The sequence below is a fragment of the Bos indicus x Bos taurus genome, chromosome 9 (genome assembly GCF_003369695.1).
Source record: "Bos indicus x Bos taurus breed Angus x Brahman F1 hybrid chromosome 9, Bos_hybrid_MaternalHap_v2.0, whole genome shotgun sequence".
NCBI classification, from domain to species: domain Eukaryota; kingdom Metazoa; phylum Chordata; class Mammalia; order Artiodactyla; family Bovidae; genus Bos; species Bos indicus x Bos taurus.
The window spans coordinates 91,434,162-91,448,286 of record NC_040084.1 but is presented as its reverse complement, the minus strand read 5'-3'; the positions used below and the strand labels follow the sequence as shown (position 1 = coordinate 91,448,286).

The 14,125-nt window shown below is 44.8% G+C and overlaps 1 protein-coding gene across 3 annotated transcripts in view; it reads left to right on the top strand.

Moving 5' to 3' along the window:
• The window catches only part of CNKSR3 (CNKSR family member 3), a 110,717-nt gene extending 98,479 nt beyond the window's left edge, over positions 1 to 12,238 (top strand). For all 3 annotated transcript variants that reach the window (XM_027551897.1, XM_027551896.1, XM_027551898.1), the window contains 4 exons: positions 3,847 to 3,971; positions 6,521 to 6,726; positions 7,193 to 7,282; positions 10,720 to 12,238. In XM_027551897.1, the coding sequence (XP_027407698.1) occupies positions 3,847 to 3,971; positions 6,521 to 6,726; positions 7,193 to 7,282; positions 10,720 to 11,018 (720 nt within the window). In that variant the 3' untranslated portion in view covers positions 11,019 to 12,238. The remainder of the gene's footprint in view (positions 1 to 3,846; positions 3,972 to 6,520; positions 6,727 to 7,192; positions 7,283 to 10,719) is intronic.
• The last annotated feature ends 1,887 nt before the right edge of the window (positions 12,239 to 14,125 follow it).

The following is a 14,125-nucleotide window of genomic DNA, read 5'->3' as shown; positions in this document are numbered from 1 at the left end:
GTGCTACATGTCTTTTGTTGTTTATGTTTTTTAATTGCTAAGTCATGTCTGACTCTTGTGACCCCCATGGACTGTCGCTCACCAGGCTCCTCTGTCCATGGATTTCACAAGCAAGAATACTGGAGGGTGATGCAATTTCCTTCTCCAGGTTTCTTCCTGACCCAGGAATCGAACTTTGATCTCCTGCACTGGCAGGAGGCTCTTTACCACTGAGCCACCTGGCTTCTGGGTGAGGCTGGGACAGGGGCGATTCTGTGAAAGACTAACTCAAGAGATCCTTTGGAAGAAGTATCAAGAGGACTCACAAAACAGAGGAAGGGGGTCCAGAACTGAACTCCTTACATTCAAATCCAATCTCTGCCTCATCTTAGCTGTGAGACCTCAGACAAGTAGTTAGTATTTCTAAATCTCAATTCTAATTATTCATAGTAACCTTTAGAAAAGTCTTTGGGTTAGGGGTAGGCAGGCAGGGAAAGCGAGAAGCAGATGTGAAATGTGGCAGTGACCTTGCGTGGTGATACCAGTGACAGAAATCACACAATCAGAAGAGAACCGTCTAGGAGGCAGAGATGGCAGGTCTTCTGATCATCACTGAGTTTGAAATGACAGAGGAAAAATCAAGTGGATGTGTTCAGAAGGAAAGCGAACATTATTTCTAAGTATAGGCTAGAGTCAGTTCCTTGACCTCTGGAAATTCACTTAAAAAGGGACATGCTTCCTTTTTCCTTTGTCTACCTTCCTGCCAAGTTCCACTCACTGTGCAGTTTGGGGGAAGAGATGAAGGTGAGGAATGAAACATGTAGCTTCACTTCCAACCCAGCTAGAGAACAGCCATCAAAATGCAGATGCTGGGGACTTCTCTGGAGGTCCAGGGGTTGAGAATCTGCCTTCCAACGCAGGGGACCCGGGTTTGATCCCTGGTTGGGGAACTAAGATCCCACATGCCACAGGAAAACCAAGCCCTCAACTCAAGAGCCTGCTGCTGCTGCTGCTAAGTTGCTTCAGTCGTGTCCAACTCTGTGCGACCCCATAGACGGCAGCCCACCAGGCTCCTCTGTCCCTGGGATTCTCCAGCCAAGAATACTGGAGTGGGTTGCCATTTCCTTCTCCAGTGTATGCATGCATGCTAAGTCACTTCAGTTGTGTCCGACTCTGTGTGACCCCATAGATGGCAGCCCACCAGGCTCCTCTGTCCCTGGGATTCTCCAGGCAAGAATGCTGGACTGGGTCGCCATTTCCTTCTCCAATGCATGCATGCTAAGTTGCTTCAGTCGTGACTGACTCTGTGTAACCTTATGGACAGCAGCCCACCAGGCTCCTCTGCCTACAGGATTCTCCAGGCAAAAATACAGGAGTGGGTTGCCATTGCCTTCTTCAGTTTAATCGCTAAGTCACGTCTAACTCTTTGGAACCCCATGGACCATAGCCCGCGGGGCCCCTCTGCCCATGGGATTTCCCAGGCAAGAATACCAACTCAAGAGCCTATGTGTCACAAACTACAGAACCCAAACACTCTGGAGCCTGTGTGTCCATGAGCACAACTAGAGAGAAGCCTGCACACTGCAGCAAAGACCCCTTGTGCCTCCGCTAAGACTTGATGCAGCCAAAAACAAAATTCAGAGGCCATTTTATAGCTTAGTATCCTGGCACTGAGTCCACGATTTTCTCAGAACAAGAACTCTGGTAGACCAGTACTCTGTACACTTTCTCAGCCCCCATCCTGGGTTTTGCCCTCTGTGTTGTTCTTCAGGGGTCTGTATGCCTGGGTGCCCACCTCTGCTGGGAGGGAGCATCTCTAGTTCTTGTCTGTATCATTAATGTTATTACTAGAAGGGTATTCATTGCTCTGTTTTTAGGCCACCACCCTGGTAAACGAAGGTTATTGATTTAGAAGTAACGATCAGTGTTGGAGTTTAGGGAAATACCTGCTCTATGGAAATGCCCATTTCCTTCTACTTCTGTTTGTGGAGAGCCTGGGTCCTGGGCCCCGTGTCTTCAGATGTCATCTAAGATGGTCAGGCTGAGGTGTGGATCCATTCCTTGGTGCAGAGAGCTCACAGGCCCTGTGTATATGCTTGGGGAGTCTGTTTCCCTGAGCCTCAACGTCCTCCCCCAAATGGGGCCGTCGCTCTGTGAGCACTGCTACTCCCATCCTGCCAAGCCTCAGACTCCATTTCACACTCTCACTTCTGGGAGGGTCTCCAGCAATCATCACCTGGGCCAGACAGGGCTTCGGTGTCTCTCTCTGTCTCCCCAGGGCCTAGCGCAGTTCTCACATGGTGCTTCCCCCTGGCCTTCCCCACATATCTTCGTGCCTTGACTCAGATTTCCTTGCTGTTGTTCCTTTTGTTATTGTTTAGTTGCCAAGTCATGTCCGACTCTTTGCAACTTCATGGACTGTAGCCCGCCAGGCTCCTCTGTCCATGGATTTCCCAGGCAAAAATTTTGGAGTGGGTTGCCATGGCCTTCTCACTGTTCTTTTACCAACCAGAAAGGGCTGATCGTCACTGTTAGACTATAGGAGAGATACGATTGAAGGTCTCACAAGATTTAAAAAAAAATAGGTCCCCTGAGACCAATAACACGATTAAAATGAAGTCATGTGAATTTTAAATTTAAAATATTAGCTCGTGAATACTCAAACAGCATAAGGTTGTGTACTTACTGTGTGATGAGCCTGTGCTAAAGCCCGTTACATGTGTTACCTAATTCTCACAGCTGCCCTTTGTTGCTACCGTGTGTGTGTGCGTCTGTGTGTGTGTGTGTGCGTGTGCGTGTGTGTGCGTGCACACTCAGTCACTGAGTCGTGTCCGACTCTTTGTGGCCCTGTGGACTGTAGCCTGCCAGTCTCCTCTGTCCATGGGAGTTTTATGCTTGTTCCCGTTTATGCCCATTCTGTAGATAAGGCACAGAGAAGTTGCGTGATTTGCCTGGAGACACACAGCGAATCAGAGGTATAACCAGGATTGCACCCAGAGAGTCCGAGTTCCGATGCCACACTCCTAGTCAGTGGCAGTGCTGTCAGTGATCAGTGTGAACTAACTCATTCTGTCCTCACCGCAGCCCTCCGTGAGAGGTGCTGTCAGTATGATTGCTTTTCAGAGGAAGCCGAGGATTGGGAGTTTAGGTGCTTTGCTCAGAGCCAGAATTCTAACCTCCTGGTCACCTGACTCCCAGGCCTCGGATTCTCACAATGCATCTAGCCTTTCAAAACTCTTGATAAATGGTTTATACATACCATGGGACATTAGTCATAGGAAACAATAAACTAATGCCATTGCAGCAACATGGACGGACCTCGAGAGTGTCGTACTAAGTGAAGTAAGTCAGACACATATCATATGATTTCACTTAATCTGGAGTCTAAAAATGATACAAATGTACTTATTTACAGAACGTAAACTCACAGGCAGAAAATGAATTTATGGTCACCAAAGGGGGAAGGGCAGGAGGGATAAATTAGTAACTTGGGATTAAACACATACACACTAATATACATAAAATAACCAACAGGACCTACTGTGTAGCACAGGGAGCGATATTCAATATCTTGTAATAGCCTATAATGGAAAAGCATCTGAAAATAAATATAGTCAGTTACACATACATACATGCGTATAACTGAATCACTTTGCTGTACACCTGAAACTAAGACAACATTGTAAATCAACCATATTAAGAAACAAAGACACTGTAAGTGTCTCAAAGAAGAATATATGTTGAATGTTGCTAGTAGCTGCAGACACGCAAATGACCCAGGACCCTGTTTACCCAGAGGCTGGGGTTGGTTTTGCGGAGAACGATCTCTGAGTTAACCTCCAAGCTTTTACGCTTGCTCCCTTTCAGACCTCACCTCCCACCACGACCACCCAGTCCCCAGACAGCACGATGGATGCCTCGCTGAAGAAGGAGAAGCCAGCCATCCTGGATCTTTATATTCCTCCTCCACCAAGTGTTCCCTACTCGCCCCGGTAAGTCCGTGCCCATTTTCGTGGTGTGCTCGTCTCCTGGGCCTGGGGATGCTGCTGGTGGTGGGAAGACCACGAGCATCTCAAGAGGAGGCTGAGGCCCGAATCCACTGTCAGAAAGCGTCGACTTGAGTGTGGGGGTCAGGAATGGGTGAAGGGTTCAGAAAAGTACAGACTTCCAGTTACAGGCTGAGTTCTGGGAATGGACTGTTGGGGTCAACAGCATGGTGACTGTTAACAATACTGTGTTGTGTATCTTCAAAGTTGCAAAGGGACTAGATCTTAAAAGTTCTCATCAGGAGAAAGAAGGAATTAGTCACTGTGTGGGGTGATGGATGTTACCTAAGCTTATTGTGGTGATCATTTTGCAATATATACATAAGTCATTATGTTGCACATCTGAAATGAATATGACATTATATGTCAATTATATCTCAGAAAAACTGGGGGACGGAAGTGTAATTCTTAAAGGGGAAGTGTAGGGATAGATCCAGTTTTATGGACCTTGAAGTCAGACAGTTTGATGGGGAGGAGGGGGGTCCTTAAAGCATGTGCTTTTGGGTCATGTCATTTTCATTCTTCACTGGGCAGTGGAATGGGCTGTTTGGGGGTTCCCTGAAGCTGAAGTTTCATTAACTACATGGTAAACTTATCTCTGGGGAGAAAGATAACAAATATTTCTGCAAGATCGAAGTCAGTTTTATCTTGTTGAGAGAGACACGTGTTCTTCATAGGAGTTAAAAAACGTGAAAACAGGTGTGAATGGCCTGTATTTGTGCATCCATATGTGTTTATGTGTATTTATCTATTATGAATTCTTAAAGATCATTGCTTTCTTAATGGCTATTTTAAATGTTTATGGTGAAGTGAGGATGGTCATGCCAGATGTTATATAGGGGGTGATTGAGGTATGAAATACAGGCTTATTTATACCATCTGACATATTTACATATGCTAGTAAAACTAGAGAATCTGGCTCATTTATTCAACATATATTTCCTGAGAGTTGGGCCTGATTTACCATCTTATACAAAACAGATGTAGTTCTTGCCCCTAGAGAACTGCCAGTGTCTTAGTCAACTGTTCAAGAATAAATTGAGAAATACGTAATCATGCTGTAATATTTCATAAGATAGAAGTCTGGACTGAACCTGTAGTGATGTTTCACTTTATATTGGAGTTTTTCATTTGTTTTTGTTTTAAGCTGAACTCTTTGCATCCACTGTGTTTCTTTCCTGGGCACAAAAAAGAAGTAACATGATTATCCTCCTCCTTGAGTCTTGGTTTGCCCAGAACTTATTACAGCAGGTGGAGCAGTGACCTCAGTGATCAGGGCATTCCGGTTGGTAGATAAGACTCTTCCCCGTATTCACAGACAAGAGTTCCTGTGGTTGTTGGATCTTAAGTGCGTTTAAAACTATAAGGAGCTGTTTGTTGCTTTGATGACCAGCATGTGAACTGTTCTATCAGAAACTGTAGGGAGGATCACCCCAACACCCGTAATCCTGAATATTCTTGCCTGAGTCTCAGCGAGGGGGTCACAAGAGCCATGGCAAGAAAAAGAGTATGCACATAGTAAGGGCAAGAGGGAACTGGGGCTCTTAATGTATTTGGAGAAGACATGTGGGGACACATACATATTGAAAGACACCATTAATAAAGCATATTTTATTAGGAATGAAACATGCAAATGGTCACAGAGGACAAGCGGTGAGTGTGGAAAGCGTTGCGAATGGGGAAGCTGTATTCCAGGTTTAAAAGTATAGAAGGAGACAGATTCATGGTGGCAGTCAGGGTGGGTACAAGTAGCAGACTCACTGGGAATACCAGTAGGCCAGGCTGATCTTTAGACTGTTTGGACTTAGTAGACTCTGTATTTATATAGTTGTTTTGCAATGATCCCCTAATGGAATTTACTAAATGCAAAAAAGTTAACCAGCTGGTAACTTGGACTCAACTAAAATTAATTTTATAAGTCTTAGTATAAGCTGGCATTCAGAAAGAATTAAGTTGCAGGCAGTGGTCCAATTTTTGCTGATTTTCTGTACTTAGTTCAGAAAATAGACAGTTTCCATTGGTCACTATAAAGGCCCCTTTGTAGTTTTTGACATCATTTTCAAATCTAACAACTGCCATACTTCAAGTGTCTTCTTTGCTTGATCTTGGCAAAGATACTAATCTTGGCATGAGAAAAAAGGTTTGGTTATATCTTCACTTGTGGTGTCTGTAGTAAACAGGAGATTAAATTCTACTATAGGATAGGTGTACAGGGAAACCAGAGCTAGCTTTTCAAAGGTATATTTGTATCCTTTAAACTATATATACGAAAAAGTCTCATTTCCCCTTATTTAGTAGGATTATGATATTTACTTTTATTTAATAGGCTCTTTATGTATTTGAGAAGCAGCTGTGCTTGAAAAAGTATTGCTCTTTCCTCCAGAGGAAAAGGAGAATTTAAGTTGTCTTCTGTGTGCTGGCAATAGTATGCCTCATAATTCTTTTGTTTGAGAGGATCTTTGTAAGCAACTTAATTATTGCCTTCCATCCTGCAGGGAAGAGAATGGGGGTTCTGTTTACGGATTCAGTAAATGTAAACAGCCACAGCCTGGTCCTAAGGGTTCCGAGTCCCCCAATTCCTTCCTGGACCAGGAAAGCCGGAGACGGAGATTCACCATCGCGGATTCTGATCAGCTGCCTGGCTATTCCGTGGAAACCAACATTCTGCCGGCAAAGATGAGAGAGAAAACGCCATCTTATGGTACGCTGCGGGGTGTTTGTCCTCTTCCCCTCCCCCTTCCTTATTTGGGACTGTTGGATGAATTTGGCAGACTTGCAGGGTAATCTGAGGAAAACATAAACCTCAATGAAATTCCAAGTATGAGACCTTTATTCATCTCTCCAAAGCCAAGGCTGGTTGAGTCATCACACCGCCTGGCATCCAGGCCCAGTGGGGTGAGATCATGTTTCGGTTTTAACTTTCAGTGCCTGCATTTCAACTTGCAGTTGTTTTGCTCCGGGGACCCACAGACTCAAGTTTAGCACGCCTCTGTCCTCATGGCATGCTGAGGAAACCCACCGCTTTAAAACACTTTTTCCCTACTTTAGGTTTTGCTTACATTGCAGTGAGTGTGGTGTTGGGGTGCAGGACGGTCTAGTTCTAAATAAAGGGTTCTCTGAAGTCCAGAAACTCTCAACTTCTCCTTTTTATTCCCCTTCCTCTGAAGGCAAGCCCCGGCCTCTGTCAATGCCTGCGGATGCGAGCTGGATGGGCATCGTGGACCCTTTTGCTAGACCTCGAGGTCATGGGAGGAAAAGTAAGTTTAAGCAAACGGAAAAGCACCAAACGTAAAGCCCAGGCCTTCATCTTGGGCCTCTTCCTAAGTGTGGTCAGTGACCACAGAAGTCATCTTCTCATCTACATCAGGGCTGCTGAAGGCCTCTAAGTTTCTACCTATGTCTTTGTTCAGCTGCCCAGTCATGTCTGACTCTGTGCAACCCCATGGATGGCAGCACACCAGGCTTCCCTGTCCTTCACGGTCTCCGGGAGTTTGCTCAAACTCAGGTCCATTGAATCAGTGAATCCTAGTTAGTGCTTGTAAATCTCCTAATTAGTTTCGTGTGCTTTACACCGGCTGTAGACATCGATGGTCCAATTTCTAAACAAGTAGAAATACATTATTCATTAAACGATCCCATCCTCAATTTTTAGCTTTTCATTATTGGAGTCTGTCTTATTTTTGATGGACAGGCGTAGCTTTTTTTCTTCCCCGTCCTTATATTAGAGAATAATTACTATTGGAAAAGAAACTTGTGTTTAATTTACACTCTATTCCAAGTTACTGATGATGATGCTTCTCTTAAGGGAAATGTTGACCCAGATTACGTTTGATTGTCAAGACAGCCTAACATTGATTTTGCAGTGCTAGAACAAAGAGCTGTTGAAAAGATAGACAGCAGGTTGGCCTGAGATAGGAAAAGGAAGAAGAAATAAATTCTGGTGCCTCAACTGCCAAAGTGCTCAACCCCTGACATTTCCCTGGGACTTGGTAAAGTTTGTCACCTAAGTAGCTGAATTACCTGGATGATACTAAATTGGAAAAAGGAAGAAGATGCCATCTGAGGTCCAAGACACCCTTAGCTGACATGGAAAATCTGTGGAGCAGACAGCAGGGGGCAGGGCAGTCCTTTGTTTAGATCTGAGATGTCCACAGCCTTGTTGCCAGTCTTTTTTAGCCTTTGACGCCCCAGATGTAGTCTTTTAATATTTGAGATACGGGGTGTAGGGGTGGGGAGTGTGAGGTTGGGAAAATGGAAAGATACCTGACCTCTATCCCACCTTCCACATTTTCCTGGTGTTATCATTTTAGAAGGAAAGTTATCTGCATAAAATAATGGATACTTCAGGAAAACAAAACAAAACAGAACATGACCTTTTTTTGGAGAGACAACTCACATACCATAAAGCTCACCCTGTTAAAATGTACAATTCAGTGGGTTTCAGTATATTCATAGAGTTGTACTAATTCCAGAATATTCTGTCACTTCAACAAGAAAACCCTGTAAGCAGTCATTCCTCATTCCCACCTCCTTCAGCTCCTGGCAACCAAAAATCTACTTTCTATCTCTTGATTTACCTATTTAAGGCATTTCATATGAATAGACTCCTACGGGCACTTTTTAAAAGTAACTTTTTCCCCCTTTGATTACAAAAGCAAAACAAATAAAAATATAAGAAAACTTCCTGTAATCCGCTTCCCCAACCTAGAAATAATCACTCTGAGTGTTTTGTATATCTTCTAATTGTTTCTGTATTTACATATTATACACTTAGGAAAAATATGCAAAATGGAATAGATAGATGTTCAGAAATACTATGTAAGAGGAACACGTGCATTTTTTGTAATAATTGCGTTAGTAATCTGTCTTACGGCAATCAGTTCAGTTCAGTTCAGTTGCTCAGTCGTGTCCTACTCTTTGCGACCCCATGAATCACAGCACGCCAGGCCTCCCTATCCATCACCAACTCCCGGAGTTCACCCAAACTCATGTGCATCGAGTCAGTGATGCCATCCAGCCATCTCATCCTCTGTCGTCCCCTTCTCCTCCTGCCCCCAATCCCTCCCAGCATCAGGGTCTTTTCCAGTGAGTCAAGTCTTTGCATGAGGTGGCCACAGTATTGGAGTTTCAGCCTCAGCATCAGTCCTTCCAATGAACACCCAGGACTGATCTCCTTTAGGATGGACTGGTTCGATTTCCTTGCAGTCCAAGGGACTTGCAAGAGTCTTCTCCAACACCACAGTTCAAAAGCATCAATTCTTCAGTGCTCAGCTTTCTTCACAGTCCAACTCTCACATCCATACATGACCACTGGAAAAACCATAGCCTTGACTAGACAGACCTTTGTTGGCAAAGTAATATCTCTGCTTTTGAATATGCTATCTAGGTTGGTCATAACTTTCCTTCCAAGGAGTAAGCTTTTAATTTCATGGCTGCAATCACCATCTGCAGTGATTTTGGAGCCCCCCAAAATAAAGTCTGACACTGTTTCCACTGTTTCCCCATCTATTTCCCATGAAGTGATGGGAACAGATGCCATGATCTTCGTTTTCTGAATGTTGAGCTTTAAGCCAACTTTTACACTCTACTCTTTCACTTTCATCAATGTAGGTGGTTTATTTGCAAAGTCCTGTGCAACTCTTCTATGACCCCATGGACTGTAGCTCACCAGTCTCCTCTATCCATGGGATTTCCCAGGCAAGAATACTGGAGTCGGTTACCAATTCCTTCTCTAGGGGATCTTCCTGACCCAGGGATTGAACTTGTGCCTCCTGCATTGCAGGCAGATTCTTTACCATTTGAACCACTTATTCAGTCTGCTATGGTTGGACATTTAGGTTATTTCTGTTTTTTTCCTCTCAATTGTAAATAATGCTTCAAGAAACACCTTGTACATAGATCTTCCTATTTTTTTTTTTTTTGGCTGAATCTCACAGCATGTGGGATTTTAGTTCCCTAACCAGGGATTGAACCTGTGACCCCTGCAGTGGAAGAGCAGAGTCTTAACCAGGGAAGTCCCAATCTTCATACATTTTTAGAAGTGGAACTTCTTGATCAAAAGAAGGCTGCATGCTGCCAGGGTGCCCTGTATTTTACGTTTACCTCCCCGGCCCTGCTCCCCAGCCCAGGGGGGCTGACTTTTAGGGTAGGATCATTCTTTCTTCTCCAGAAATGTCCCAAGCCTTGCAGAGCAGTAGAATCTTTGAACCCCACCCATTAAAGGTGGAGAGTGCCTGCCCTGCAGTCAGGGTGACAAGCAAAGGCACCCCACCTTCCTGAATGCCCCTGAGGGATGCTCCTGCGTAAGAACCGTGGTTCCAAGGGCCGGTGCTCCAGGGTGCAGGTATTGAACAAGCACAGGTGTGGAAGGAGTGACAGCATTACAAGATTTTGTTTTTTGATCTCAAGTGAAATTATGAAAATCCTATACTGATTAAAAAGGGTAGGCTCACTGATTCTTCTCTGCCCCCGTGTTACCTCTCAGATAGAAAAGCAGCCTGAAGTGTGAATGTCTTCCATTTCTGCTTTCTCAAAGCCCTGCGGGATGGGCCCAGCCGCCTGGGGGACCTGGTAGCCCATCCGTGAGTGGAAGGCAGGGTGCGGTGTCTGTTTCAGAAGCAGGGCAAGTCTGAGCAGCGGGTGTGCGGATGATGGGTATTTTAATGGACCGCTCGTGGGCTTTATCCGATAACAGGTGAGGATGCCCTCTGCCGGTATTTCAGTAACGAGCGTATCCCTCCCATCCTCGAAGAAAGCTCCTCGCCCACGTACCGCTTCTCAAGGCCTGGGACCGAGAGGCAGCTGGTCCGAGGCGCAGACTACATCCGAGGCAGCAGGTGCTACATCACTTCGGATCTCCACAGCAGCGCCACGATTCCGTTCCCGGAAGAAGGGACCAAAAAGAAAGCCGGCTCCTCGGCCGCCAAGTCCTCGTCTCCAGAACCATCCCTGCTGGTCAGCTGGTTGACTCGCCTGAAATTGTTGACTCACTGAGCCCCACGCTCCCTGGGGCCTCCTGGACTCCTGCTACCAAGTGCCTTGTTTCCTCGGTTGGCAATCTTGTTCTGATTTTCATTCACAGTATTATGTAGCGATCTTTTGCAATTTCGTGGGTTTCTTTTTTGGAAAGTTGTATATTGCACTTCTTGGAATTTTGAAGTCATTGGATGGGAATAAATCCAGAGAATCTTAGATCAGATGCTGACTTGTGGCGGCCAAAGGAGAGAAATGGGGAGAGTCTGCCCCCCGCCCCCACCTTTTTTTTTTTTTGCTTCCTTAAGAGTCAGAACACAGAGACACATTCTGTAAAGCAGAGCCTTGGCCAGGAATGGTATGATCATTACAGAGAACGGGCCATTGTTCGTTTTGAGGGTCGAACTACAATTGGTGGCCGCTGTCACACAGATGTGTTGGATTTTGGTCCAACCTCTTCACCTGAAAAAGCCAGTGGAGAAAAGTTTTGTTTTGTACCACATGCAAACGTGTAGCAGCCTTGACCTTGAAATAACACATGGGCAGCATCTGATGTTCTTTCAGAGCAGAGGTATAAATGTAGGCCTGTTACACTTGTTTAACGCAGTTTGCATAACAATCAGTGTAGGTCAGTTAATACAGAAACACGTGAAAACATTTAGATAGGGCTTACTACACACAAAGTTTATGGTTATTTGTAAGGGGTGTCATTGTTGATGGTGTATATTATTGTCTTTAAGGGAAAAGAAGCTATAATAGACTTGCTGACAGCCAAAGTCTCATTCAGAAAAATGAAGCAAGCATACTTAGGTTTATGAGAGAGACATCAATTTGCATTTTAACCTGTTCAGTGACTATCTTCCAGAAAAGAATGGACAGTTCTTCAAAATTGTACATTTTGCTAATTAGAAACCTCTTGGAAAAATCTCACGGTCACTCATTTTCAACTAGCATATGGTATTTTGGAAAAGTGTGTCTGTATTAACTCTTGTTTAAACTGAATGTATGATACTTTGTTAGAATGAAAAGTACTATCTTGTTAATTTAAGTGTTTTAAATATAGTTGTATATTTTTCTTACCTTAGTCACATGTAATTGGTATATTTCTGTTTGGTGTCCTACAGGAAGCTAATGAAAAAGTGTTCAAGATGTTTTCAGGTTTACCAGTGACCACCATGGCTGTTGCCACCGTGGGCATTATTGTTAAAAAAGAAAAAAATAAACCCTCTGAAGCAATTTTAGAATTTTATGGATTAGAAATGGGGACATGGAGGGGGCATGTGTGGAGTTTACATTTGGGGACTTTTCTGAGCTGTACCCCTGGACAAAGCTGGTATTTGTCTTGAATTGTCTACTTTGCTGAACTGCCTGAAATCAGAGATTTCTTGGAGTTAGCAAACATCTTCCTTTAGATGCGATTGAGGGAGTTGGTGAGCTTCAGGGAACTGGCAACCACTTGTGTATTTGTGGGAATGAATTCAGTCAGGCTGTTTTGGTGTCACCCAACCCCCAAGGGAACTGCAGTGAAGATATAGCCGTTTCACGGGGGTTACGGGGTTTGGCAAATGGAAGGAAGAAGAGGCGTGGAGTGCGTGATTCACGGGTGCTTGACAGCACAGTGTAGGGGCAGAGTGGGGGGGGGTGTCTGGTAATTAGGGGACGGGTGATGGGAGGACTGTGGCAAAGGGGAAGCGCTAGGCCCGGCCTTTGTATGTTGGCTTGGCTGGCTTTAAGCCCAGACAGAGGGGGCAGGGGACGACTCTTCCTCTCACTCCTTAGCTTTAGGGGAGCTTTAGATCCCCTGAGTTATGAGTTCAGTGGCTGTGGCGGTCTTAGCTGCAGGTCAGCTCCTTTGCTGTGGACTGAATGCCCTTTGTGATCAAATGACCATCCTCAAGTGAATTTTCAGTGCGCAACTCAAGTAGCTGTATTAGACTGGTGTTTCTCAGACTGTTCCCTGAAGTCCTAAGATGGGGACTTTCTCTCTCTACGTCTCTCTCCACCAAACTGAATGTATCTGTTTTGTGGGGGTTTACTATCATTTTGTTTTTCCTCCCTGAAAGTAAAGCAGTTGCCTCCTGGCCTGAAGACCATCAGTATTCCCACATTTCAGTTTATTAGCCCTCAGAGAACTCTTAGAGGTATTTATACTTACCTTTTCATCCCCCTAAAGAGCTGGTATAAGTAAATCTCTGACACTTGAGCATATTGCTTTTTTGCCACCACAGGCATAAATGGAATGACCATGCAGGCCTAATGTGGCTGTTTCCACCTGTTGAATATGTGGTTAGTACTTGCAGAGAGTGTTAACTCACTCAGTCGTGTCTGACTCTGTGAGCCCATGGACTGTAGCCCGCCAAACTCCTCTATCCTTGGAATTCTCTAGGCAAGAATACGGGAGTGGGTAGCCAATTCCTTCTACAGGGGATCTTCCCGACCAGGGATTGAACCCAGGTCTCCTGCATTGCAGGCAGATTCTTTACTGTCTGAGCCACCAGACATTGATCACATTTTGCTTCCACCCTTATGAACAGAATCACTGCATGGTTTGCTTTGGGATGAGACTTCTGCCCAATTCTTCCTTGGAGGTTATACGGAAGGTGGGCACCTTGAAAAGGAAAAACCTCCTCTTGGTATGGGGTTGGCCAATGACATTTGAGGGCTTCCCTGATGGTAAAGAATCTGCCTGCAATGCAAGAGACTCGGGTTCGATCCTTGGGTTGGGAAGATCCCCTGGAGAACGGAAAGGCTACTCACTCCAGTATTCTGGCCTGGAGAATTCCATAGACTGTATAGTCCATGGGGTTTCAAAGAGTTGGACAGGACTGAGCAACTTTCACTTTCACTGACATTTGATTTCATTCACCTTTGTAGTTCCCCTGCTTGTGTGTGTGTGTGTGTGTGTTTTCTACTTATAAGGCAGTTAGGCTATTTACTAGCATTAGGAGAGCATTCCTTTAAACAAAAGAAAGAACTCTGAACACTAAAATCTCACCCAGTCTATGAAAACTTGAGACCAAACTCTCTAGCATCTGTACACAGCTTAATCATGAACAAGAGCAAGAAGTCGAGTTAAATAAATTAAACCAAACTGTCCTGCTACAAGGAAATGAAAACTGGGGGACCGC